At 42.8% G+C, this 26,861-nt stretch overlaps 1 protein-coding gene across 1 annotated transcript in view; it reads right to left on the bottom strand.

The window, feature by feature from the left end:
• ITPR1 (inositol 1,4,5-trisphosphate receptor type 1) overlaps window positions 1-26,861 on the bottom strand; it is a 347,955-nt gene that overhangs the window by 317,359 nt on the left and 3,735 nt on the right. The window contains exons 3-4 of the mRNA XM_058288936.2: window positions 5,378-5,485; window positions 26-96 (exon numbers count right to left, since the gene is read on the bottom strand). Of these exons, the coding sequence (XP_058144919.1) occupies window positions 26-96; window positions 5,378-5,469 (163 nt within the window). The 5' untranslated portion in view covers window positions 5,470-5,485. The remainder of the gene's footprint in view (window positions 1-25; window positions 97-5,377; window positions 5,486-26,861) is intronic.

Here is a 26,861-nt window from a genome sequence, read left to right as displayed (position 1 = left end):
CACGCCAGGACAGTTAGCACCTTACCTCTGAATTTCTTAGGTGGATTGTTAAGGTCACCGGCTTCTGGTTGTACCACACAGCGATCATCAACCAGGCTGCAAAGAAGACAAAGATAAATGCTGTATCAAGCTAAATCTAGGAAAAATAAAACCCTAGGGACTATGTAAAAATCAAGCATCCCAGGGATTTTCCAGGGCAAAACCTAGAGTCCCATATTCTCCTGCCAGGGAGCTGTTTAAACCAGAGGTTTCTTATGGATGGAGCTACACCTAATCCAAAAGCCCAGGGATCTGCTTCTGGGATGGACAGATGAAGCTACTGCTTTGTGGGTCTTCTTTCCCTTACTCACATTCATAATGAATTTGAGCACAGCATGTGATAGGGCTGAAGCCAAGAGGAGTAGCAAAGAGGTCAATGCATTCAACCAACAGTAGCTGAGGGGCAGACTTTGTGCCAGGCATTGTGCTAAGCCCTGGGATGCTGAGGATGAGTAAGAGCTGGGCCCCTGCCCTTAGGGAGCTCAACATTGGTGAAGAAGCCATAAAAGCAAACCAACCAGGAGAATACAATCCAAGAACTGTAAAAGAACGGGGGACAAAGTGTACTAGGAACTAACTGTACCTGAGGCCATCAGAGAAGCTGCTGGCAGAGGAAGTCCTATGGGAATTATTAGAAGAGTTAAAACAGGGATGGGAGGATGAAGATCTGGGTAAGATTTTCAGGTGGAAGGAACCATGAATGCATGGAAGTGTGAAAGGACTTCAGAACCTTAAAAGCAACAAGTGGGGAAAGTAAAAAAAAATGTCAGATAGGGAAGCAGACTTGGCCTAACGGATAGGGCGTCCGCCTACCACATGGGAGGTCTGCGGTTCAATTCCCAGGCCTCCTTGACCGGTGTGGAGCTGGCCCATGTGCAGCACTGATGCGAGCAAGGAGTGCCGTGCCACACAGAGGTGTCCCCCACATAGGGGAGCCCCATGCACAAGGAATGCGCCCCACAAGGAGAGCTGCCCAGTGTGAAAGGAAGTGCAGCCTACCCAAGAACAGCACCGCACACACGGAGAGCTGACACAACAAGATGATGCAACAAAAAGGAACACAGATTCCCGAAATAACCCTCCAAAAATTACATAAATACCCAGTGTTTAAGGGCTTAAGTTGTACAACTCTTTTAGAAGAATCATTTAGAAAGAAAAAAAATGAAGAGATGAAGAAACAGGCTCTTAAACATTAAATGACTTGTCCAGGGTCCTAAAACTGGTATTGGTGGGATTGACTCATTTTCCAGGGAACCAGAGAATGTCCTCCCAGCTAATATGACACGGTGTTCTAGGTGTTAGGGATTGAATGATGCTCCCCTCCCACCCCCAACACACAAAGACATATGCCTGGAGTCCTTATAAGCAAAGGAAATTTGGACACAGGAGAAGTAAGGAAGACAAAGGAGATCACCATGTGATGGAGACAGACTAAGTCATGGACAGCCAACAAGCCATCACTAGAATGCGACAGTCTTCGTAGAAAGCATGGCCTGTTGACACCCTGACTTTCTGGAAGACTTCTGGCCTACAAACTGTGAGACGATACCCTCCTGTTGTTTAAGCCAACCAGTCTGTGGGGTTTGCTACGGCAGCCTGGCAAACTAAGAAATCAGGATTTCTTCCATTGATCTGTGTTGCCTCTTATCCCCAAAGCAAGGTTCCACTAAATACTCAGTCTTCACTTTTGCTCCTCGTTGCTCCAAAATTCCCCTTCACCCCCTAGAATCCTGTCCATCTTTCAAGGTCCTGATTCAGAGTCCCTGCCTCTTCCACGATTCCCTCTAAACTCTTCCTGCTCAAGGCAAGAAGCTCACTGGGCTGAGGCACAAATGGTGCACTAGACTAGGCCTGGGCAGGGAGCTGCCTGCTTTATAACTCAGAGGCTGCCCAGGGCCAGCATGGCCTCCTGCCCAGGCTAGGTGCTCAGCATCTATCTGGAGGGTGAATTAAAGTGGCCTGAGGGGAAACGGACTTTGGCCCAGTTGTTAGGGCGTCCGTCTACCATATGGGAGGTCCGCGGTTCAAACCCCGGGCCTCCTTGACCCATGTGGAGCTGGCCATGCGCAGCGCTGATGCGCGCAAGGAGTGCCGTGCCACTCAAGGGTGTCCCCCGCGTAAGGGAGCCCCACGCGCAAGGAGTGCGCCCGTGAGGAGAGCTGCCCAGCGTGAAAAGAAAGAGCAGCCTGCCCAGGAATGGCGCCGCCCACACTTTCCGTGCTGCTGACGACAACAGAAGCGGACAAAGAAACAAGAAACAGCAAATAGACACCAAGAACAGACAACCAGGGGAGGGGGGGGAATTAAATAAATCTTTAAAAAAAAATAAAATAAAGTGGCCTGAGCAGCCCACCAGTCCTTCTGCTCCAAGACAGAGGGCCTCTCTGCAGACACAAGAGGGATGGTCTGGTCCATTTCATTTACTTCTATGGCCTGAGTTTCCATGCAAAAATCAAGAACAGAATGTGCACATATAAAATTCTAAGCCCCTTCAAGTGTACACACAGTATGGCCACCAGATCTAATATAATGCTTGGAGAGGGGAGTCTCAGAATCTAATATAGGGCTGAGTTAACTCATCATCAAGCTCTCAAATGAGGAGGAAGGAGGAGGAAAATGAGCCCCACTCTGGTCTAGAAGACAAATGAAGTGTAGACAGCACTCAGCTACCTGCAAGCAGCAAAACCAGGACTGTGCCCCTTCCCCTCTCCTGGTCCCAGTTACTTCAGGTATAAAATGAAAGAGCTGGTCTCAAGGATTCCCAGCTAAGGGGATGGTTATCAGAATTTTTGTTCTTCAAATATACTGATACAAACAGAATTTCTGTCTGGGCTAATGGCAAATTTTGGAAATAGTGGTGACAGCTGCACAGCACTGTAAAGATAATCAATAACACTGAATTGTACACATAAAAATGGCTAAAAGGGCAAATTTTATGTTATATGTATTTCACCATAATAAAATTTTTAAATATATGCATATATTTTAAATATGCTTGTGATGGTGTATATCACCCCATCACAGGCCTATGAAAGCTGGGTCCCAGGATTGAGCCCAAGAACCTTTATTTCTCACAAGCGCCATGGTAATTTAGAAGCACGTCTCTGATTAGTGAGTGCAAACATTCACATTGGCTGTCCAAGATCCTGTTCAGGTTCTAAAATTCAATGAGTCAATAAAGCCATTTGGAGATAATCAACATCCATAAAAATGGATGCTGAGTTCCATAAAGATCATCAATGTTACAAGTGTTAAAAAGTGGGAAAGTCAAAACTTAAGTTCTAAATCCATTTTTATATCAACTATCCTCAAATACGTGCAGGAGACCAAGAGAATAAAATACTCACTTGAGGAAGTATGAGAGCCCAAAATTCAAGAAAGAAGCCATCCTCTGGTTTGTTTTTTTCCCCAAAAGATGGGAAAGGGTCATCATTGTTTTTAATACTGGAGGAAAACACCTCTAAACCAAATAGTTTCTACTTCATAGGAATTTTTAAAATGGATACTCTGGGAGAAAGAGGAAGGAAGAAGAAGGTACTAAGATTTCAAGGGGTTGGAACAGAGGGGTTTGACGACTGGATGGCAACAAGCTTGTGTGCATAGGAGGGCAGCAGTGCCACGAAAAGAAAGCAGGACCACACGGGGAAAGAATACGGTACAGTGGGAAGAGAAGGTGAGGCATATGGTGGGGCTGAGGCCCAACAGGGTATCTGTAAGAGCTGTGGGCAGACGGTGAGGAGTGGGGCATCCACACTTGGCTGGAAAGGGAGGTGGTCAGGGAAGCAGACAAGGACCGCCCCCGAAAAGGGTAATCGTGAGGAGCACTGGCCTCAGAGTCCCGAATCTTCTCACCCAGGAAACCAGGAGCAAGTGACTTTACCTCTCTGATGCTCTGAGGTTTTCTCTCCATCAGATGGGGCCCTAATAGAACTCACCCTAAAGAGTTGTTTAAAGGTAAGGGTATGACATACATAAAACGGACACAGTGCAAACACTGTATCACTCAGAGAACAGTTACTGCTGCTATTTATTATTGTTGTTATTGCTGGAAACTAAGTAGAAGAAAAAGAATACACCATGGGGATGGAAGGGGAAAGGAGTTAGCCGAGAAGAAAGAAAGAAGGGGCAGTTAGAGAAGCAGCAGCAGCAAGAGGCCTCTTTGCCAAAAGCCACAGAAGGTAAATTGTTCAGGGGTGGGTCTACAGTGTAGGGAGGTCAAAAATGATAAGGACTAACAAACAGCCTCTGGATTTGGTAAATGGGCAGCAGAGATGACTTTTCTTTTTATTGGACATCTTTGGAAAATGAAATTTTTATACAGTGAGAGCACAGGGTCAGCTGTGCTAGAATCCTGTAACTAAAATAACTTGTTCCTTCAGGATGAATTAACCTGGATGTGAGCTTGGAAATACACACTGCACAAATAGCACCAAACAAGCATCCTTTAAGTAATGGCTATGATTAGAAGGAAGGTTCGGGCTGCTATAAGAACAGGGTTCTTCGAGAAGCAGTTGGCCTCCCCTCCCTCCCCCCCAATTATTTTGAGAACAGCTCCTGCCAAATTCAGCAATGCCACCCTGGGCCTGACTGCTACTTTCTGTACCAAGACAATAGAGGCCATTTGTGACTATTTTGGAGTTAACCATCTTGATTCTCCACTCTGCTTCTGTCTACCTTTGGGCATATTTCACTTCTCATTTCCTTGTCAAAACAATAGGAGGAGGAGAAGGGAAAAGATAATCAAACCAGTACATGATGGAACTATGTGTTATCTTAGAAGTTGGATAAAGATTGGAAAACGCAAAAAAAAAGAGCAAAAGTCTGAACTTTGTGCAATTTCTAACTTTCAAATAATATAATTTAAAGTAGGACAGGTTCTCTTTCAAAGAGGAGAGAGAAGCATCCAAGAAGTACTGGTCTTCGCTTATACTGCAAATAAGACACTTTGAAAATAAAGAGCTTTTATAAGGCTAAAAAGCACTTCTTTGGGGCCTGTAAATAGTAATCATAAAATATTATTACACATATTTAGCACTTCCTCCTTATATATGAAGTGAGAGGGAATTATGTTAAATTCTGAGTTAATAGAGTACTAAATATTGAGGTTTCACTCTTCCAGTACTTAGAGAAAACAATATTTTTGCGTAAGAGGTTAAACTTGGCTAACTTGAGATTTGATATGCATGATTTAAACTGCCCCCATTAAAATAAGCAAAATGGTAACACTCTAATCTCAGAAAAATCAAAGTTTTTAAGCTGAGGTTATGATTTCTTTTCTTTGTATTTTTTATGTTATGATTTCTTAAATTCTGCCACACAAGAAATTGAGTGCTCTTACCCCAAGGTACTAATAAATCCATTTGTTGATCCCTCCGCATACAGAGAGCAAATGTCTCCAATATGTAGGAAACTAGACATCTTGTCAGACATGTCTTTCTTGAGAATCCTAGACAAAGTAAAATATGCAACATTGTTAGAACGAAAGAAACACTAAGAGGGAGAACAAAAAGTCAACAAGCTTAACTTCTTGGATCAATTTTTCAAAGTGCCCTAACTTACAAATCAAATTTAAATAAGAGTTTGACAGGCAGAGAATTTAAATGAGCCAAGTAAAGACATATGTAACAACATTTTTTTCCATAAATTAATTTCAGGATATTCCAATCACAATGTTTTTTTCCTAACAAAACCACGCCTGAATCATATTCCACAAGTTGAGGACCCTTGATAATAAATAGTGAATATAAAGAGTGCAGGGAACTCAGCCAACAACTGTGCAGCAATTAAGGCTTTGGAAAATCTGACTTAGGAAACATTAACATATTCAATTTGCCTCAAGGAATGTTAAGTCAGAAGGAAACACCTGGTAGAAAACTTGGGTCTTGGCAGGGCCAAGGTACCAAAAAGCAGCAATGCCACCCTGGCCTGACTGCTACTTTCTACACAAAATAAGGTGTCTGCACCAAGGTACCAAAGCAACAAACTGATATTAATACAAGGAAACCTGGTAGCAAATGCTACAAAAGCTCTAGAGGCCCTTTAAGAACTCAACTGCGAGTACTTCCCCCAAATGCTATTTCATTGTCTTTCTCTCTCATCCTTTACCAAGAAACTTGCAGAGAAAGGACTTTAGACAGCACCTGGTTCAAACCTCTCGCTAGGCAGGTAAGATAAGGCTCGGGTTGATTAAGAACCACGGCCAAGTCTCAAAGCCAAACTCAGCAAGTAGATGCAGTGCATTCCCCCCAGCGTGGGACATGACACCCGGGGATGAGCCTCCCTGGCACAGAGGGATCACTACCAAATACCAGCTGATGATGCAACTAGAAAATGACCTTGAATTAAAGGTTCAACGCGGACCAGCAGAATATCCCTGTCTACATATAATAACAGGAGTTTAAAATGCTGTTTTACCTAATGTAAGGGGGAAATGGAAAGGAGAAATGAGTTTATATGGCTATGAGTCTCTAAAAAAGAGTCTGGAGGTTGTCAGAAGGATTGCCCTTATGCACACCTGAGCAGAGTCTCAGGGACAGATAAAGTAGATACAACCCCAGGTATTGGTTCTTTTGAGGGCTAAAGAGACCCACGGGTTCTATGGTCATGGCAGATGGGGTTCACTGCCATGTCAGTTGGCCCTTCTTTGGAGCTGGTGTTTCTGAGTGATGGAACTGGACTCAGATGGGATCTCTTTTCACAAGACTTTCATGCTACTTTACTGGAATTGTAGTTGGTGCTGGGGTTTAAGATATATCTAGGGGATTTGAATCTCTGGACTGACAATATGATAGCCATGCCCTGAACCTCAACAGACTTCAACTCCTACACTCTGATTTATTGGACTTACCCCACTCAGCTAACATGGAGTTGAAGAATGTCAACCACGACACCATGGAGCCTAGAGTGCCTACAACTGAAAGCAGGAGGATTGCATCCAGTATCCATGTGGAATCTAAGCCCCCTCTTGACATAGAAGTGCAATGGACACAACCAATCCAATGCCCACAGAGAAAATGTGGCATTAGTGTGGGAAAAGTGGCCATGGTGGCTGCTGGGTATGGGGAATGGGAGGAAGAGATGAGATGTGGAGGCGTTTTCGGGACTTGGAGTTGTCCTGGGTGGTGCTTCACGGACAATTACGGGACATTGTAGATCTCCCCAGGGCCCACTGGATGGAACGTGGGAGAGTATAGGCTATGATGTGGACCATTGACCATGAGGTGCAGCGATGCCCAGAGATGTACTTACCAAATGCAATCGATGTGTCATGATGATGGCAGAGAGTGTTGCTATGGGGGGAGTGGGGGGTGGGGGCGGTGGGGTTGAATGGGACTTCATATTTTTTTAATGCAATATTTTTTTAAAAATGAATTAAAAAAAAAAAAAAAAAGAACCATGGCCAGGAACCCACAGCTAGTTAATGGGAGTCCTAGAAAATGTTCTTAAGTTCCAGGAAATCTCTACACAACCCAGAAAGCATTAAACACAAGTGCACACACACACAACAAAAATATTGACATGACTCAGAAACAGCTTTCATGAGGACCATAAATATTGAGGAGTGGGAGCCATGTTATAAAAGCTAAACTCATGTTTTAAAAGCAGACTCAGTTATGTGGGAAGACAATGTGCTGGTGTGGGTGCAGCTAATGCTCCCACATTTCCTCAAGTATCTGGGTTGTAGATATGCAGGGCAGTCAGGTCTCCCCGGGACCTCTCCTCCAAACCCAGACCCCTTCAAAGATCTTTTTCCATCTCTTTACTCATGTTCTTCTACCAGAACTGATAACTCCACAAAGTGACAAAGTTGTGAACATGTGGGAAAGTATTCTCTCATCAAAGTGCTTGCCGGCAGCTAAATGTATGTATGATCCGGGACTGGAACTAATAATAGAGAAGAAAAGGCCCACAAGGACATTACTGAAACATATAAAAAATTGGAATATAGACTCTAGGTTTTGTATCAATGTTCTATTTCTTGAACTTGGTAACTATACTTAAGAAAGTTACACAAGTGAACATCCTTGTTCTTAGAAAGTATACATAGAAGTATTAAGCATTCAAAGAGAATGATATATACAATCTACTCTAATATGTTTAAAAAAGAAATAAATAGATGGGTGGACGGAGAGATGGGTGGAAGGATGGATAGACTGACGTGGCAAATGTAGCAAAATGTTAAAAGTTGGTGGAGTTTGGGTATCTGGGCTGGGGTTCTGCTGGAGTTCTCTGTATAGGTTTTATATTATTTTTGCAACTGTATTGTAAGTTTGAAATTATTTCAAAATATAAAGTATTTTAAAAATTGTTTTCTGGGTGACAAATTTTCTTTTGGGAAGAATTATGCTGCAATTATCAGCAGGAAAGCTTGAGAAGCATTTCTCCTAGCTTAGCAGGAGTGCCAGGTGGTGAAAACAACCCGTTAAAGAACCTCAGTTCACTGCTTGTGAAAAGCTGCAAGGAGAAGCTCGTTTCCCTAAAACAAGGCAGATATTGCAAGAGAGATAAAAAAGCATTTCATTGAACATGTATTTATAGAGAGATATAGCAATAGAGACCACAGAATAAAATCTCAAACAAAAGAGCCGGCTTATCATGACCTTGGGGAAAAACACACAAATAATTCATAGGAGGGACAGTTTGCCAAATGCTGTTCCGTGGAATCTTGTCAATCTTTACAGCATTTAACTAAATATTCTATACCTAAAGACAAATTAGTGTTAGACAACATCCAAAGAAACTGTGCAGATGAAAAATATTAAGGGTCATTAATATTTATCTTGAGTGCCTATGTTTAAACCTTTATCATGAAGGGTCAGGAAGCCCACATACTGCTAGGACCAGTTTTTGGAAAATAGTTTCAGTCTGAATAAAAAAATTTTTTTTTAAGATTTTTTATTTATTTCTCTCCCCTTCCCCCCTCCCCCTCCCCCTCCCCGGTTGTCTGCTCTCTGTCCATTCGCTGTGTGTTCTTCTGTGTCCACTTGCATTCTTGTCAGCGGCACCAGGAATCTGTGTCTCTCTTTGTTGCGTCATCTTGCTGCATCAGCTCTCCGTGTGTGTGGCGCCACTCCTGGGCAGGCTGCACTTTTTTCACATGGGGCGGCTCTCCTTGAGGGGCGCACTCCTTGTGCATGGGATCCCCTACGCGGGGACACCCCTGTGTAGCACGGCACTCCTTGTGCGCAGTCAGCCGGCGTGTGGGCTGGCTCACCTCACATGGGTCTGAATAAAAATTTGTGTCTGAACACACTGGCCTCCTTGAAGGTCTCTGGGGAGATGCTGAAAGCAAGAGCACAGGTATGTGCCAGGGCAAGAAAACAGAGGCCTTAGCCAGTTTAACCAGCTCTGTCCTTCTGGTCTCGCCCTTTGGAGAAGCATTTGACCCCAAGGAAGGCCAGGATGACTGCTGTTTTCTAAAGGCAACTTTCGTCACCAGCTGGTCACCCATGAAAGGTTCCAGGCCCTTAATGGGAAGAGGAGGACATAGTTCAGTGTTCTGGGATGACAAAGCAAGATGGCACAGAATGGCATCACTGTCATTTTAAATAATTATAGCTAACGTTTACGGAGCGCTTACTACATTTGCTTACAAATGTTCCTACTGAATCCTCACGGCCAGTCCATGAGGTGGCCACCAGCATTATTCCCATCCAATAGATGGGGAACCTGTGGTACACAGAGGCTATGATGCTCAAGTTACAAAATTAAGCAGCAGGAATGTCCGCGTTTTAACTCAGGTCTGTCTGACTCTTGACGGAAGCTTTTCGTCAAAGACGGTTTCTGAACATGAGCTAAAACGTTAACTGTTTTTATCCTCTGGTTGGTAAGATTAGGAGAACTGATTTCATCTTTAGGCACAATTTCATCTCCAAATTTTTCCACCATGGACACTTAACACTTCCATAAGTCAGGAAAAAAAAAAAAAGAAGTATCTTCTCTTGAACTAACATGCTTATTAACCAGACGATTGAGCAAGTAACCTTTAGCCACGTTTTACAGTTCCCCAGGAAAACACAGCCCAGTATACCTACCACTGCTAATGATCCTCGCCTGGGCAATCTGCCAAGGGTCCTGATTTAAAAACAACCCAAAAGAGGGTGGGGGGAGGCCAGGCTCTTCCCCAAGGGTCTCAGGCAACAATTCCCCTCACCAAGGAGGGCGGAAGCCTCCCTGGTCTGGCTGGAAACCTTTGGAGGTCTCCCCTCACCTATGACAGGGAGGAGGAGAAGCAGAGGGCCTGCTGCAATTATCAGCTGTGTCCTGGAAGGAAAAACAAAGGCTGGGAAAGTCGGCAGAACTGGCCTCCGGGGCCTGGAGGAGGGGGAGGTGGAAGGCAGCCTGCGAGGCATCTTTTGGAAGACTTCCTGTTGTTCAGAGGCAGGTTGGGAGAGCCTGTCCCTTTATCTGATCAGGGCCCATGTGTGCCTAGAGAACTTGCAGCTGTACCCAGGGCTCCCGGGTCACTCACACAGCGGGTGGAGCTGCAGGAGGCTATAGGGACACCCAGGGCTGCCTGCTCTTGAGTTGGTTGCCCGGGACAGATGAGGACAGGCTCGGGAGTTCAGCCCAAAGCTCCCTACACCTAGGTTAGTATTATCATTAGCCCTCCTCAGCCACCAAACCCACGGAAACCTCTCTGCTTTCGTTCCCTCATCTGTAAAATGGGGGTCGAACCGTCTTTGAAGGTGTTGTGTTGTTGAAATATTGCGTGAAACATGCTTGGCAGGATGGTTGACATTTTAAGTGCTCAGTGCCAGCTATTTTTATTATTTTTAATGAGAGTAAGTGAAATTCTGAAAAACTCTAGGGCTTCAAAGTTTAAACTCAGTAAAAAGAAAGGATTTCCTGAATAAAAAGTCTTATGCTATGTGAAAGAAACCAGATACAAAGTACTACATATGGTTTGACTCTGTTTATATAAAATTTAATATAAATAAATTCACAGAGATAGTATTAGATTGGTGGTTACGTACAGCAGGAGAAGGATAGAGACATTGAAAGGTGACTGCTAGAGGGTAGGGTTTGTTATGTTTGGAGTAATGAAAATACTCTAAAATTGATTACATTGACAAATGCACAACTCTGTGATTATAACAAAGCCACTGAATATACAACTTTAGATAGATTGTATGGAATGCAAATATATCTCAATAAAATTGCTTTGTGAGTCCCATCCATCTGCCCTATGGGATCAAATACCCCTCTCAATTAGAGGTAGAGTAGGCATCACCATCCCAGAATCCTTAGGATTAGTAAATGAACTATGAACCAAAGTAGACTTACTGGTATTCTACTATAGACTTATTACTGTGATTCTTGCAATGTAAGAATTTATATAATTGATGTGCAGGCAGCGGCCACTGGAGGTTCTGAGGGCAGGGAAAGGGAAGAACAAGTGTAATATGGGGGCATTTTTGGAACTTGGGAATGGTCCTGAATGGCAACAGATACAGGCCATTGTATATCTTGCCATAATCTGCAAGACTGGGTGGGAGAGAGTATAAACTACAATGTAAACTATAATCCATGCCTAGTGGCAATGCTCCAGAATGTGTTCAATTGTAACAAACGTACCACACTAATGTTGTTGTTGATATGAAAAAATGTGGGAGGTGTAGGGAGCGAGCATATGGGAATCCCCTTTATTTTTTATGTAACATTTATATAATCTAAGTATAAATTTTTTTAATTAAAAATATATTTTAAAAAAATAAAATTGTCTCAAAGAAGCAAGTCAGCTTGGTTTCTAATGAATGAATGAACTGTATGACCCATGACAATATAATTTATTTTAAGGAAGATAATTATCCTCTGCAATTCCCTGAAAGGCTGAATGTTGCTGAATTATACTCAACTCTCAACCACAGAGCATTCTGGCCTTTCCAAATACAAAGAATCATAGAATAAAATTTGGAAGGACTGTCCAGAACAGGTGAAAAATTATCAGAAATGGTGAAAGCACAACACAGAATTTGTAATTAGTAGCCCTAACATATGGGTATAATAGTAGTTTGTTTTTTTTTGTTGTTTCTTTGAGTAATGCAAATGCTCTAATATTGATTGACATGATGAATGCACAGCTCAGTGATTATACCAAATGCCAATGATTATACACTTTAAATAAATTGTATGGTTTATATACAAAAAAAATAAAGAGGGTGGGTTGGGGGCAAAAATACAGGGAATGTAAGATACAGACTATAGTTAATAGCAATTCTTTGGTGATGCTCTTTCATGGTTTGTTACAAATGTTTTCACAACATGCCGGGTGATTGTGGTGGGGTGATGTATGGGAGTCCTGTATGATGTTATACATGTTTCCTTTGAAAGAACACAAATTGTACTATACACTTATTGTTTATGTATGTTCATGTCTGAATGATATACTTCAATAAACTGTTTTTTAAATGGAAAAAAAAAAAAGTAAATGGGCAATATTTTCTTTAACCTCCAGGCCTCTGCCCCCGAACTGAGTTAAATACGCTCACAAATGCAGCTATAGCGCCACATACTCATGTCTACCAGAGAAATCGTTACATAATATTGTATTTGTCAACTTTCTTCCCCAATAATCTATAAGTTCCTTAAGGACAGAACATGCATTTTATTCAGTGGTGTACCTCAAGCCTAACATTATGCCTGATATAGTTGTACTCAATGAGTTCTATTGAACAAACGTGGAATGCTTAAAAAAAATTTTTAGAAGGACACTTGTAAAGGATGTAATTCCATCTCTCACCCAATAATGGAAATCCTCCACTATGTCTCCTACTGATTGATGGTCTTAGCTTCTGGCCTATTCCTTGTCCAGTTTTGCTAGAAAATACTCCTGTCTCCTCCGTCTCTCCCCAAAAAAGGGCAGCCACCTCCCAGAACTTTTGCCACTACTGATCTGTTCTCTGAGGCATCAAAGACCTCTGAATCTACAAATGCCCTCCAGGCTGTTTCTCCGGAGAACTCTGCCTCTTTCTGCAAGCATCACATCACCATCCTCTCCTCTCTCCTGAGAGCCTGGCCTCAAGAGCACTGCTGATCCTCGTCAGGAATGAAGCTCCAGTTGCACCACTGCCAGGGTCCGATCCTAGCTCGGCCACTCACTCGCTGCGGGCCTTCAGGCAAGAGAAAGGTGGCCTCCCTGCTATGCTCACACAGCCCATGACTGCAGCAGCTTTGTCAAGCTATCATGCTGCATGCTGGCTCACTAGATTCTATTCTTAAGAAAGATGGAGGGAAGCGCATGTGGCTCAAGTGCCTGGGCTCCTGCCTACAACATGGGAGGTCCATGGTTCAGTCTGTGATTCGGTTCTTCCTAAAGACGACAGTGAGCTGGCGCGATGGGCAGGCACAGCAAGCTAACACAACAAGATGATGCAAGAAGAGACACAGAAGAAAAACATAAGGAGAGAAACAACAAAGCAGGGGGCAGAGGTTCCCAGTGCCTCCTGAAAAGGACGAGCCGTATGGCGAGCTGGTGCAATGGGCACATGCAGCAAGCGGATGTTACAAGACAAAGCAACAAGAGATGAGAGGGAAAACATAACGAGAGACACAACAAAGCAGGGAATGGAGGTGGCTTAAGCAATCAGGCATCTCCCTCCCACATCGGAGGTCCCAGGTTCAGTTCCTGGTGCCTCCTAAAGACACAAAGACGACAGACACAGCAAGTGCAAACAATGAAGAGGTGGGAGAGATAAATAAAACAAATCTTTAAAAAAGAAAGATGGAAATAAAAACACATTCAGAGACCTCCTTGGAGAACAGAAGCCAGAGATAGTGATCCTCAGAATCTGGGATCCTAAGGTTTTACTCTTTGCCTTCTCCGCACCCTCCCTGGTTCTCTTGTCCTCTCCACTGGCTCCAGTGACCCCATATGAGGAGGATTACCAAAACTGTAACTTACGGCCAATAGCTCTCAGGGTTCTGCTCCTGGAGGGACACAGCACAGCAACATGCCACAAAGAGCTCCTCTACCTGCCCAACCTGCCTCTTCTCCACACCACCCTTCCCAAAGCCTGGTGTCCCCTCCAGTCTTCCCTCTTGCCTTATTCCTGCCACAGGGCCTTTGCCCACATTGTTGCACTGGGCATACGTCACTGCCATCCATACCCCAGCCCTTGCCCCAGTTAAACTCGGTTCACTCTGCAGATCTCAGTTCAGTTACCATTTCCACCAGAAAATCTATTCCACCCTCCGTGATGAGGTCAAAGCCCACTCTTACAAACTCTCTGCACCCCAGACCCTTCTCTCCCAGCATTTATCTCAGTTACCAGGTCACATTTATTGGTGTGATTCCCATCTGGGACCCTCCCCACAAGGCACACCACTGTACCCCAGAAATCAGTTTTGGGATCCGTCTTGAGCACCACCATATTCCCAACACCAATGCTTAGCACACAGTAGGCGCTCAGTAAATACTTGTCAAATAAATAAAGACATCTATCTGAGCATCCAATCTTCATCTCCTGAACTCTCCACTTCCTTGTAATCCCACATCCCCACCTTATTCCCAGTCAGCATCACTTCTCAACTGGACTCTGTGGGGCCTCTACCTCCATCTTTCCCCCAGTCTATTCCGCACAGCAGCGGGCATGATCTTTTAGAAATATAAATCAGACCATGTCATTCTCTTGCTAAAAGTTTCTGAAATCTCTGTGGTGCTCTATGATCTGGCACCTGCCCACTTCTCTCTCCTCATCTCTCTCTGTTCTCCCCTTACCCTGTATCCTCCAGCTGTAATGAACGACTTTCAGATTCCCCAGCATGTTGTGTATCTCTCTGACCCCTGGGCCTTTGCACAAGCTGCTCCTGCTGTCTGAGACAATCTTCTACTTCCCATATCTCTGCATTTGGCTAACTCCCAATCACCTTTACAGGTCCAGTTTAGACGATACCACCTCAGTCTCTCTGACTTCCCAAATCTGGGTTATATGTCCCCAATATACTTCTCTATATACATCCTGATCACCCTATCTGGACCCACTACAATGGTCCTAAAATTGCTTACTTATTTGCTTATTTACTTGTCTTCCCCCCTCAACTGAGCCTGTGAGGCTCCGCCTTCTTGTTCCCAATGGCATCTCCAAGCATCTAGCACAGTGCCCGGGACATGGGGAACATGTGTAACTAGAGCATCATCATACTGCCTAGTAGACTTTGTCCTGTGTGCTTTACTGATTTTTTTCCTAAGACTAATTAAACACTAAGCTTACACTATTGGATGAATAGCAAATCCTGTTAGCCCCTTTCAACAGATTTCTAGGAGAAATCTGGGAGAGAAAACTGAAATTCCTAACTTCTACCCACGGAAAGGAACACGCCTCCCCCACTGGCCATCCCCTCTGTATGTTCACAACGGCTCCCGAGTGCTGACAGGGGTGCACACTTAGAACACAGATGCAGAGGGGAGCAGTCATGGCTCAAGCAGTTGAGCACCTGCTTCCCACATAGGAGGTCCCAGGTTCGATCCCTGGTGCCTCCTAAAAAACAAACACACAAACATGAAAAAAATCAACTCAGGGAAGCTGATGTGGCACAGTGATTGAGCACCAGTTTCCCACATACAAGGTCCTGGGTTCAATCCCGGCCTTGGTACCTCAAAAAAAAAAAAAAAAGACAAGAAACAGATGCAGAATGCCGGGGTTTTGCATTACAGCATCATCTAACAGCTGCGCAGCTTCCTCGTCTGTAAAAAGGGCACAACCCTTCCTGCCTCTTAGGGTTATTGGGAGGATTAAACCAAACAGCCCATGGAAAGTGCTCAGCATAGTACCTGGCCCTTGCTAAGTGCTGCTCCATTTTGAGTTTTCCAATAGGCTGGAATGAAATCAGTTCACTTTTTTTCCTTCAAAGTCTTCACTCACCTCTGCCCTTTACTTAGGAGTCTTCTCTTGGCTATACGGTTCTTATACTTGCCAGCACTGTTGAGAACAGCTCAGACTAAACAAGGGTCCTGGGAATGTTTAAATTCTCAGAAGGCCTTGGAGGCGGCTGAGGCTTGGACAGAAGAGCGCATCCCAGGAACCGCTGCTTTCCAGGACCCAACTTCACAACACCCCTGATGGTCAAATCTAGCAAGTCTAGCATAGAACCAGGCCCCCTGCTGGAAGTGAGGGTGGGGTGGGGTGGGGTGGAAACTTCTTCAAAGGAATGATAACTCAGTATTCAGAACCTCTTCTCTTTGGTGTTAAAACAAGCTAAAGCACAGCCTCACTGAGAAAGAAATATGTTCCCTTAATTTTGAGCAGTTTAAGACACGGTTGGTTATTTTTGTTTTTGGTTTTTGCTAAAAGCTTTGACTGTGGCAGAATAACTCACTGTCCTTTTCCCCATCTATTTCTCCTGTACACCCTTAACTAATTGCATTTTATTCCTTTTTCTAAAAAAAAAAAAAAAAAAAAAACTCAATTCCTTTCTGCCTACACACAATTCAGAATTTAAAAGTTAGCAACTCCTAAAACAGACTAAATTAGAACACTTTCATTAACCAAGAAGCCACCTAAGGTATCACCTGAATCCTCAAGAGGACAGGGAAAAGGGAGGAATTTAGGAGCCAACTCTACACCAATTAACAGACCCCAAAAACAGGGGCTCTTAGATTTTTACTGACACATAGAAGCAAGACTCCGTCGTTTAATTAAGGTGAAGGTTTGTGACTTAATAGGACTGAAAAATCTGACTTTCAGTTATAAAACCTATCAGACTCGGGCCTTCAATTATACCCTTGTAAGTACTGGTGCCAGGCAATGGGGACCCCCTACCACTCCTGCACCATTTATTTCCAGACGAACAAGTTCCCCTGGGTTTTACCTCTCAATTACCTTCCCACTGACAACTTTATAAACATCCCCCAAGAGACACGGAAAACACTTCCTAGAGGCCTGGATCTGTAACCATTAACCTTTCTCAAACAGCTAAACTGGCTAGCGGAACATCTAATTGGTTTATAACAGCATCCACCTTGATTCCTTTAACAACAGTGTGACAGAAATGAAGAGGAAAGATGCTCCAAGACAACAGAAATTTCTATCATAGTATGCAACTTCATCTGCGGCCAAACGCTCCAAAGAGAACCAAGAAAGGGTTGTATAGCAACGGGTATAGAGGAAGCTGCATTTTAAGCTACTGCTCTCAGATACTGAGAGAAATCTCTCTGCTTAAAAAAATGTTTAACAACGAACGCATCAGCAGAACTTTTGGACCGCCTGGTATTATCTCATGCAACAGAAAAGGAGGGGACACAAAAAATGCAGCGTTCCTCTGCATTCAGGATGAGCTTCAGGTGGGAAATGATTTTGTTTTGCAAAAACAGCTTAAAAGCATCCCCATGCACATATTTCTGGACAGAAAGATCGGATACAACACCCCGAGTTAGGGACATCTAGTTTCCTCACGCCTCTCACACCTTCCACTTCTGCCTCTCTCAAATGTTCCATTTCACCACCCCACCTTTCCAGTACCTAGCTCTCCAAGAGGCCAGTGGTGGTGAAGGTAGCCCAGAGACACTTCAGAGTTCCTAAGCCCCTTTTAGGGGATCGTCAAGGTCAAAACTATCTTCATAATAATACTAACATGTCACTTGCCTTTGTCACTCTGATTCTCACACGTGTACAGTGGAGGTTTCCAGAGACTACAGGACATGTGATGTCACAGACCAAGCACCGAAGCAGATAAGAGAATCCAGCTGTCTTCTATTGAGACAGACTTTAAAGGGATGTGCAAAAATGTAAAACAAGGCTACTCTTTGCACTAAATTTACTATTTTGGAAAGTTTAGTTTTTGCTCATTAAAAAAGATATGTATGTTAACATTCAATAGGATTTTTTTTTAATTAGAGAAGTAGGTTTACAGAACAATAATGCATAAAATACAGGATTCCCATTAAAACCTTCCATTGGCATAGGTGAGGAGTATTATTTTTAAAAAGTTAAAAAATAAAACATTTTCAATTTTCTCAGTGTTAATTTCTAAAATGGTAAATACAGATATAACTAACATACATAAACGAAAGTTCTTTGGGATCCTCAACAATTTGTATGAGCTCCTGAGACTAAGAGTTTGAAAAATATTGCTGTAAACTTCTTTTAAAATTTAATACTTGCTTTGGCACTGGCTGCGTACGTAGGATTCACAACTGTATAAATATGAAAAGCTGAATAAAACAAGGTGAAAATGCAAAACAGACAAGTGAACAGTCAAGGACCTTAGAGAATGGACACCCTAATTTGAAACCTAAATCCTTTTTACGTTACACATTTGCTGAGCACCTATTATGTGCCACTTCCCCAGGTGCTGGGGATATAGGTGCAAACAAGATAAACAAAGTAGGTCCCTGCTCTCATGCTGCATTTATTCTAGTGAAGGCAGACAGACAGTAAATGGGGGGGAGGGGAAATAAAACAAGGAAGGGGAAAATCAGATAGTGATAAGTACTACCTAGCAAATTAAAAGTGGGTGATGCAGCTAGATGACAATTTAATATTGGCTAATCAGAGAAAACAGGAGACATTTAAGCTAAGACCACAAAGTCAAGACAGAGGCAGGCATGCCAAAAAAAAAAAACACATCAGGTGGAGGGGCATTTTCCGTAGAACACGGAGCTAGAACAAAGGCCTGAAGGCAGAAAAGAGCTTGAGAAGTTTAAGAAACAGAAAGCCAGCTACACCCACTAAAGCATTCACAGGGATAAAGAAAGTACAGGGTAAGGTCAGAGATGAGAGAGAAACCAGAGCCCTGGGACTCAGCAGGCCAGGGCAAGACATTTGCATTTTATTCTAATTTTGTCAGGAAGCCTGGGGGCTTTGGTTGCTTACTCCAACTGGGTCTCTACTTCCTCATGGGCATCATGGGGAAAATGAGCGCTGACCTCACAAAGTTGTGCTGATGATTCAATTAGAAAATGAAAATACAGTGCTTAGTTAGCCTCCCCCCACCCCTCCCCGCCCCGGGAAATGCCCCTGTTAGTTAATACTCTACCTTCTAATCAGCTCTATTTTCCACTCTCTCCCAGACTCCACAAGGCCTTACAATCAGTTGAGGATCAGCCCTAGGAATCCAGCAACTCCACAAGAGGAGAGGATGTGGAAAAAGGGCACAGCATAAGGTATGTTTATCTGAACATGTCAATGCCAACTCCAGCGGCATCAAATTACAGCAGTACTTTATCCCCACTATTTCTAACAAAACCAGCAATATCAACACCGCAGCCAGGTGAGGAATGGATGACAGCATCACAACACGGTGGTCTGTGGGTCTACTTTCAGTCCTGCAATGCTGCCACTTGGCTCCAAAGCACAATGCCCTTGGAAAGCACTCTTCTGCTGAAAAATGCAGCCAATTGAAATCCATTGCCTTCTCTGTCCTTTCTTGGCATATTCGCACCACCTCCACCCCCTAAAAAACAGAGGGCCTGTGCCAAAGTCTGTTAGGGCTGGTTTCATTGCTGCTTGCTTTCAAAAACATGGTATAAAATCTGCAAAAATCCAAAGAAAATCTTTCTTTTAAGTCGGGCAGCAAAGAGAAGAACTTAAGCATGAAGGCTTAAAAATACCTGGAGATCCAAGAGGCCTTAAGGCTGCTGGTCCCTCAGAAATGTGGGCCACAGCAGCCATTAACACAAAATGATACCACTTCACATTTGAGCGGAGCAGCCCCCAGTGCAGCTGATGAAAGATGGGCAAAGCCAGGCAAACCTCCAGGCCTTGTAGAGGAAACGCAAGAGAATGCCCAGATAAAGGACGAGTTGCCAGCATTTGATCAATTTACTGGCAAGAGACTAAGGAAACAACCTCCCTCCAGAGGAGCAAAAGTCTTGTTCCCCAGGTACATATATGGTAATATGGCTGTCAATGTGGGGTAGAGACAACCCAAGGCATTTCTGGTTGACTCTTCCAAGAAAGGCGAAAATGTGCTTTTTCACAACAGTCTCTGCTTCTGGTTATGAGGTACTCTCAGGGTTAACTTCAGAACTTCCTTTGAGCAAAGACGCTTGACGATATCATCTTTGTTGTGATATGAATACGAGCAATGATTACTGAGTTGGACACCCGGCCACACACACCCCCCCGTGCATTTACACACAGCTCCCCTCCTTGCCATCTTGTCCTCTTATCTGCTAGTCAGATGGGCCTCAGGAATTCGGCATGGCCCCATCATGAAATAACTTATTCTATTCCAAATAGCACTTCTCTCAGAGAATAGAAAATCTTATTCTGCTTTCGTTTTCAGCCAGTCCTAAAGGAAGTCACCAAGTCAGAAGTTTTAACTTTAAGCAGTGCCCTGGATGAGGACGTCAGAAATGGTGAACCTGAAGTTCAGAGACATTCTCTAAGTTTAAATGTTGCTCATTACCCAAAAAACATAAACATACTTTTCTTTTCACAAACACGTCTACTTAAATAACCTACTCTCAAAAAAGGTACACTAGCCACAGCGTTCTCAAAAAAAGGCTAATATTGGCATCTCTTCCTATGACTCCTCTTTTTCAAGGCCTAATTAAGAGAAGCCAACCAAGGGCTCAAAGTTGGCCAGTCAGAAAATTTTAGATTTGGCTGGTAGAGATCATTTAGCCAAAAGTCCTCATTTTAGAAGGAAAAAAAAAAAAAAAAACCCTGAGGACCAGTGATTTCTTGAAGGACACACAACGGATTAGTGGGCAAAGCTAAAGGGCTCCAGATACCAAGGCCAGTGCTTGCTTCCGGGATGGGGATAGAGTGTTTATTAAAAAGTTAGTGTCAGCCCAGCATGCGTAGGCACCCCTCTGCCCACAGTCCAAAACACACACACACACACACACACACACACACACAAAAAAAAAACAGCAAAGGAAGTTAGGTTAATATCTACAGAGAGAGACAAAAATCTAAGCCTGGGAAACTCACTGTAGGACAGGGTTTCTCACACTATGTATTACTGACATGTTGGGTGAGATAATTCTTGGTTTTGGGTGCCTGTCCTATGCGCACGGCAGGAAGTTTAGCAGTATCTCTCCACCCATGAGACGCCAAGAGCATCCCCTGACTTGTGACAACCAAAAGTATTTCCAGATGCAATGTCAACTGTCTCCTTGTGGAGTTGGGGGGGGTGCAAAATCAACCTCCTCACCTAGGTAAGAACCACCGCTCCAGGATACTGGTTTTGTTTTTCATCTCTAAAACCTTTTACAGAATTTATTATTATACAACTTAACAGCGAAGACACAAAACAGGTATTTTGATACCTATTCTGCAGGAGAGGAAACAGACACACAGATGTTGCATGTTTTGTCTGTACTCAAGAAGCAGTCAACCCTCAGTCCTGGGAGCCCCAGCCCTGTGGTTCAGCAAGGCAATACCATTACAACACGGTAGCAACTCTGTTTCACTACCTGATTCTTACTTTCACTCCCTTTTATTAAACCAACACAAGCATAATGCTTTCTAGAATGCTGTTGTATGCCACACATTAAAAGTTCTCAAAAGGAACTGCTTAACACCTGGTCGCCACATCACTCTCTATAGCAGAGGGACTTTGCAAAAATAATGAGCTAATCGAAGAAACATTTATTTGGGGGAGAGGGATACAAGAAATAGGTTCACTAAGAAGCAGCCCAGAGCCTTCAAAGGGACAAAAAGAATGCATATAAATAATTTTATTCAACAATTTGTTGAGCACTTACTAGCTCTCTGGTGAGTTTTATTAAAAAAAAAAAAAAAAAAAAAGACCTACGAGGAAAATAGAATAAAGTACCTTGGCATTTCAAATGACAGTAAGATTTTCAAGTCTCAGGAAAGGCTCCCCAGAGGCCAAAGCCTCTGGGCTGGGTCTTTGAGAAGAGGTTTGGGCAAGGTAGACACAGAGGGGGAGGGGAAGGCCTCAGCAGGCAGAAAGGACAACTTGTGCAAAAGCAGATAAAGAGCATAACACACACACACATAGGGCAAAAAAATGAATGTTTCTAAGTCTGGGTGTTGTATCGGCTTTTGTTCAGAAATATGCCCATGGGGTTTGCTTTCATGATATTTTTCAAAAAAAAGTCACTTAGCGGCTAAAGCTCCTCCTAATATGCAAAGGAATACTCAGAACTTGGAGGTTAGTACTATATTTCATGTGTTCCTCTTTTTCTCAGATGAGCAAGATTATACCAAGCAGTCCCAAAGTTCTGCTGATGGGATGGATCATCAAATATTATACAATGTAACTTCTTCACAGTGTCTGACAACAGCCTAAAATGCACTTTGTTTATATCTGTGATGTGATCATTCTAAGTAGGTTCCAACTGTTAACTCTTGGTCTCTTTCTAGCTCTTTCTGAAGAGCTGATAAAAGCATTCCCCATGTTTAGCCATGGAAGTTCCCATATATCTATGACAGAACCCAGTCTGAGGTGATTTAGCCTCTTTCCACTTAATTGAAAATCAGAAGGCTGCTAGAGGGAAGTATAGAAGCCAGTTTCAACAGGTGAGTGTCAACCATGAAAAGACAAAATAAACAAAAAGTACTGGAAAAAAAAAAAAAAGGCGGGGGTGCAAAGCTCCGTCCAGCTCAGAGCTTCTCAAACTTTCCCATGTAAAACACTCGAGGATCTTACTAAAATGCAGGTTCTGATTCAGTGGGTCTGTAATTTGGCCTAGGAGTCTGAATTTCTAGCAGGCTCCCAGTTGAGGCCAATGCAAACCATACATGGAGTAACAAGGTTGTAGAACAGTGCTTCTCAGACTTTTGACTGTACCCTTCAGCAAAAAATATAAACTTAACAACCAAGCATTCGCTGTATGTGTATAAGAGAGAATTCGTTGCAATACACTCTGATATTTTCTATTTTAGTCTACTTCATTAACAAAAGTTGATCGCCACTCACTAAATTGATTTCACAACCTCTGAATGGGTTGCTAATACAATTTGGAAAACATGAATGTAGAATGTTCCTGCTTAATTGGACAATACCACTTTGTCTTAGCTCTAGTACATGAAGGCTCAAAATCAGACCAATTATTTTTAAAAGTTAGGCTATGTACAGAATTCTTTTTTAAAAGGCAAGGATGTATCGATTACATTTTAGAAATGCTTTCATTAATCTTTGAGGTTTTAAGTTTTCTTCATTTCAATTTCTAAATAATAATACCACCTTCTGCCCCTAAGCAGAGTTCTCTAAATACCATTTTCAGCTCAAAAAACAAGGGCTCCTTGGAGAAATGGCTAATTCCACATCAAGGGCAGGAAATACAGAGGTGTGCCTGGAACATCTTCTCATATAGAAAGCAAGAAAACTATCAAAGACCACTAAGGTATCAAAAGACTCAGGAGGGAAACGGATGTGACTCAAGTGACTGGCTCCCATCTACCACATGGGAGCCCTGGGAATTGAACCTGGCGAAGAGCTGGCAGAGCAAGATGAGACAACAAAGGGAGATGAATGGACACAGAGAGCAGACAGCAAGAGCAAAACAAGAGGGGGGCGAGGGGGCAGAATGGATGTAAAGGAAGAAAATATCAGTAAAAAAAAAAAAAAAAGACTTAGGATCCAACTTGAATAGCTTCTCACTGACCAAAGATGGACAGCTAGACAATTTGAGTACCAATAAGGACAACTACACAGAGTGAAACACATCAAATGTTTAAATCCATGAGTTCATAATGATACTGGAAAAACAAAACCATAAAAATCTTTACCTGTTTACCACTTGGAGCAAGGCCTCTCAGTGGTGGCAATCCCAACATTTTGGGCAGGATAATTCTTGTTTGGGGGTATAGGGGAGACTGACCTGTACACTATAGCACACCTGGCCTCTACCCACTAGATGCCAGTAGCACACCACTCCCCACCACCCCCACCCTGAGTCGTGGAACCAAAAACATCTTGGAACACTGCTAAATGCACCACAGGGGGTAAAACGGCCCCGGGTGAGGACCACTGCTTTGGAGACCGCCAGGTAACCAACTCCTTATTTTGAAAACTGGTAAAACAAATAGATTCAAACATTTATCCTGCCTTTCCTATATGAGAGCTACCTTTGTACCTCAAGGTAACTAATAGTTCAGTGGAGGAAATTTCTTTTCTATAAAAGGATCCCAGCTAATAAAAGAAGAAAGAAAAATAAAATTAGAAGTTTTGCAACTCCAAATGAGCTAATGGATCAAAGAGATGAACACCAGTGGTTACAAGATCACAAGAAGAAACGCCCAGACATTTCATGCGCTCCCTTAAGTTCTCAAGGTAGACTTGACCAAAAAGAAAAAAGGAAAAGGAAAGAAAAAGAACGTGAGTCTGATGAAGCCTCTATATCCAACCACCAAGTTATGGTAAAAATAGGAAAGAGAAGAGCATGAAAAGCTACACCACACTGACGTATTCAGTAACACCCAAACTGTAGGAAAATACATTACCCAATTTATTCAACAACAAAAAATTGCACAGAAATAAGAGAGGAAATATGTAGATGAAATGTATCAACCACTCATAATATACTGACTTAGGTGCTGCTTTAGACATACTATTAAATATGTATGTTTTTATTTATATATATGTTAAGCAAGGAAGTATGAGCAGAGACTGGAAAAAAAACTTTTCTTTTGAGATGTGACAATACTACTTTATCATGTTTTTTAAGAAAGAATCCCCACTCTAGAGATACATAATGGAATACAGATAAACAGGTATGTCTGGGATTTGCTTCGAATAATCCAGGGTAAGAGTGGATGAGGATATAAATGAAACAAGATTGGTTATGAGTTGATAACTATCAGGAGTAGGTAATGGGTAAAGAAGGAGTTCATTATACCAAAATCTCTGCTACAGCATGTGCTTGAAGTATTTTATAGTAAAGCTTAAGTACAACCATACAAAAAAAGAGTGACTGGCTCTACCTATCTCACAAGATTAGGTTACTCTGAAGAACAAATGGGAAATTTTTTATTCCAATGAGATGATTACTAGGCTTTACTCCCATAAGAAGACAGCTAACATTTGAATAGTGCTTTATCTTACTTTCAGTTTCTTAAATGAACCATATAAACTGAATAAGAAAATCTGGACTCTATGATGTTGATGAAACTTTAATAATATAATTTTACTCTAATGATTTCATGCATGTCATCACTCAAGTGAAACTCCAAAGGGATAGCCACCTTTGAAAAAATGTAGACAAGGATGTTACTAATAATCAAGGAAAGATGATCAAGATATGTTGAGTGCAGGGGAGCAGATGTAGCTCAAGTGGTTGAGCGCCTGCTTCCCATGTACAAGGTCCTAGGTTCAATCCCCTTTTCCTCCTGAAAAACAAGCAAATGAAAAAACCAACTTGGGAAAACTGGTGTAGTTCAGTGGTTGAAAGCCAGCTTCCCACATATGAGGTCCTGGGCTCAACCCATGGCCCCAGTACTTCGGGGGGGGGGGGGGGGGGGGGCGAGATATATTGAGTGCAAAAGGCAAGTTACCAAGTGGGGAAGATTGTATGAGTCCCTACTAATGAAACTGAAACACATCCATAATTTTTATATACATAGATATAGGAAAGGAAAGTTAGAACCCTACTCTTTGGTTGTGGGGTTGGCAGTAGCTGTTTTTTTTGTTGTTGTTGTTTCTGCTTACCTTTTGTTCCTGTTTTACTACAATGAAAATGTTTATATTTATACGATAAGACAAAAATCAAGGTTTGGCTGCACATATGAAGGGGTCCACATCACTTCTCTGGGAGACTTGTTTACATGGACCTTTTTATTCCCCAAAGAAGTTAAGAAAAGCAGGCATTACTCCTCTTTGTGCAATTCCCTTAACATGAGAGCCCGACTGCAGGGTGGAGGTGGGTCACAGAAGGTCCATGCTGAAGATAACCCCCAGGCACGTCATTAGGTTCTCAGAATGTGTTGTCCAAACCATCTGCAGGTTCACCTATTTATCAGTGATGATTCATTGCTTACTGAACTCAATTAAAATTTCAGGTAAATCATGGGATTAACTAGACAGTCTAGAAATCTGAGTTTTACCCCCTATTAAGTTCCCATCTGGTACGTCGCCTTGTCAGACTACCAGACTCCCTTCAGAAATAATGATGTAGTTCAATGATTCTGAAAACCGAACTGGGATCTTTGGAGGAGTTCAGAAATCTCAGTTCAATCACACTTTACTGTAGAAACCTGGCCCCTCTACTGTCTGACCTTCACCTCTCTCTGATTTCCTAGCACTCTTCCCAGGGTCAGTCCCGCTCAGCTCCAGCCACCCTGGTCTCCTTGCCATTTCTCAAACATGTTCTACCTTTTCCTGCCTCAGGGCCTTTGCTATTATTGCTGCTGTGGCTGTTTGGAACATTCTCTCGCTCAGATTGCTCTATGGCTAGTTCACTTATCACCTTATTAATGAGACCTTGCCTGATCTCCCCAAGCCCAGAAGAGTACTTATTCCCTTATCCCCCTCACCTTGCCTTATGTTTTACCACAGCACTTACCACCCGTCATACTTATTTATTTCTACTGACTGCTCCCCCCACCCTCTAGGATTTAAGGTTCATGAGGACAGGCTTCATTTTGTTCATTACTATACTCCCCAGCACCTAGAACCACCCCTGGCAAATAGCAGGCACTCCAGAAGTTTACTGAATGAAGGAAGAGAACAGGTGGACCACAACAACTTTAACAGGCATCAGAGTCTCTTGAAGTTTTACCTTATCAAATGCCTTAAACTATGCCTAGTTTAGGGATCTTAAACCCCAACAGGTGTGGGGTTCAGTGGTTTATTCAGCTCATCCTCATCAGTAATTGTCTCAGAACCATGGGTACTGTAACAATGGGTAGGAATCACAGAAGTTATACAGTGTACATCAATGACTTCAAGCCTTAACTGCATTCATC

This window comes from Dasypus novemcinctus, chromosome 26 (genome assembly GCF_030445035.2).
Source record: "Dasypus novemcinctus isolate mDasNov1 chromosome 26, mDasNov1.1.hap2, whole genome shotgun sequence".
Lineage (NCBI taxonomy): Eukaryota > Metazoa > Chordata > Mammalia > Cingulata > Dasypodidae > Dasypus > Dasypus novemcinctus.
The sequence above is the reverse complement of the archived record's forward strand: the minus strand, read 5'-3'. Positions and strand labels throughout refer to the sequence as shown.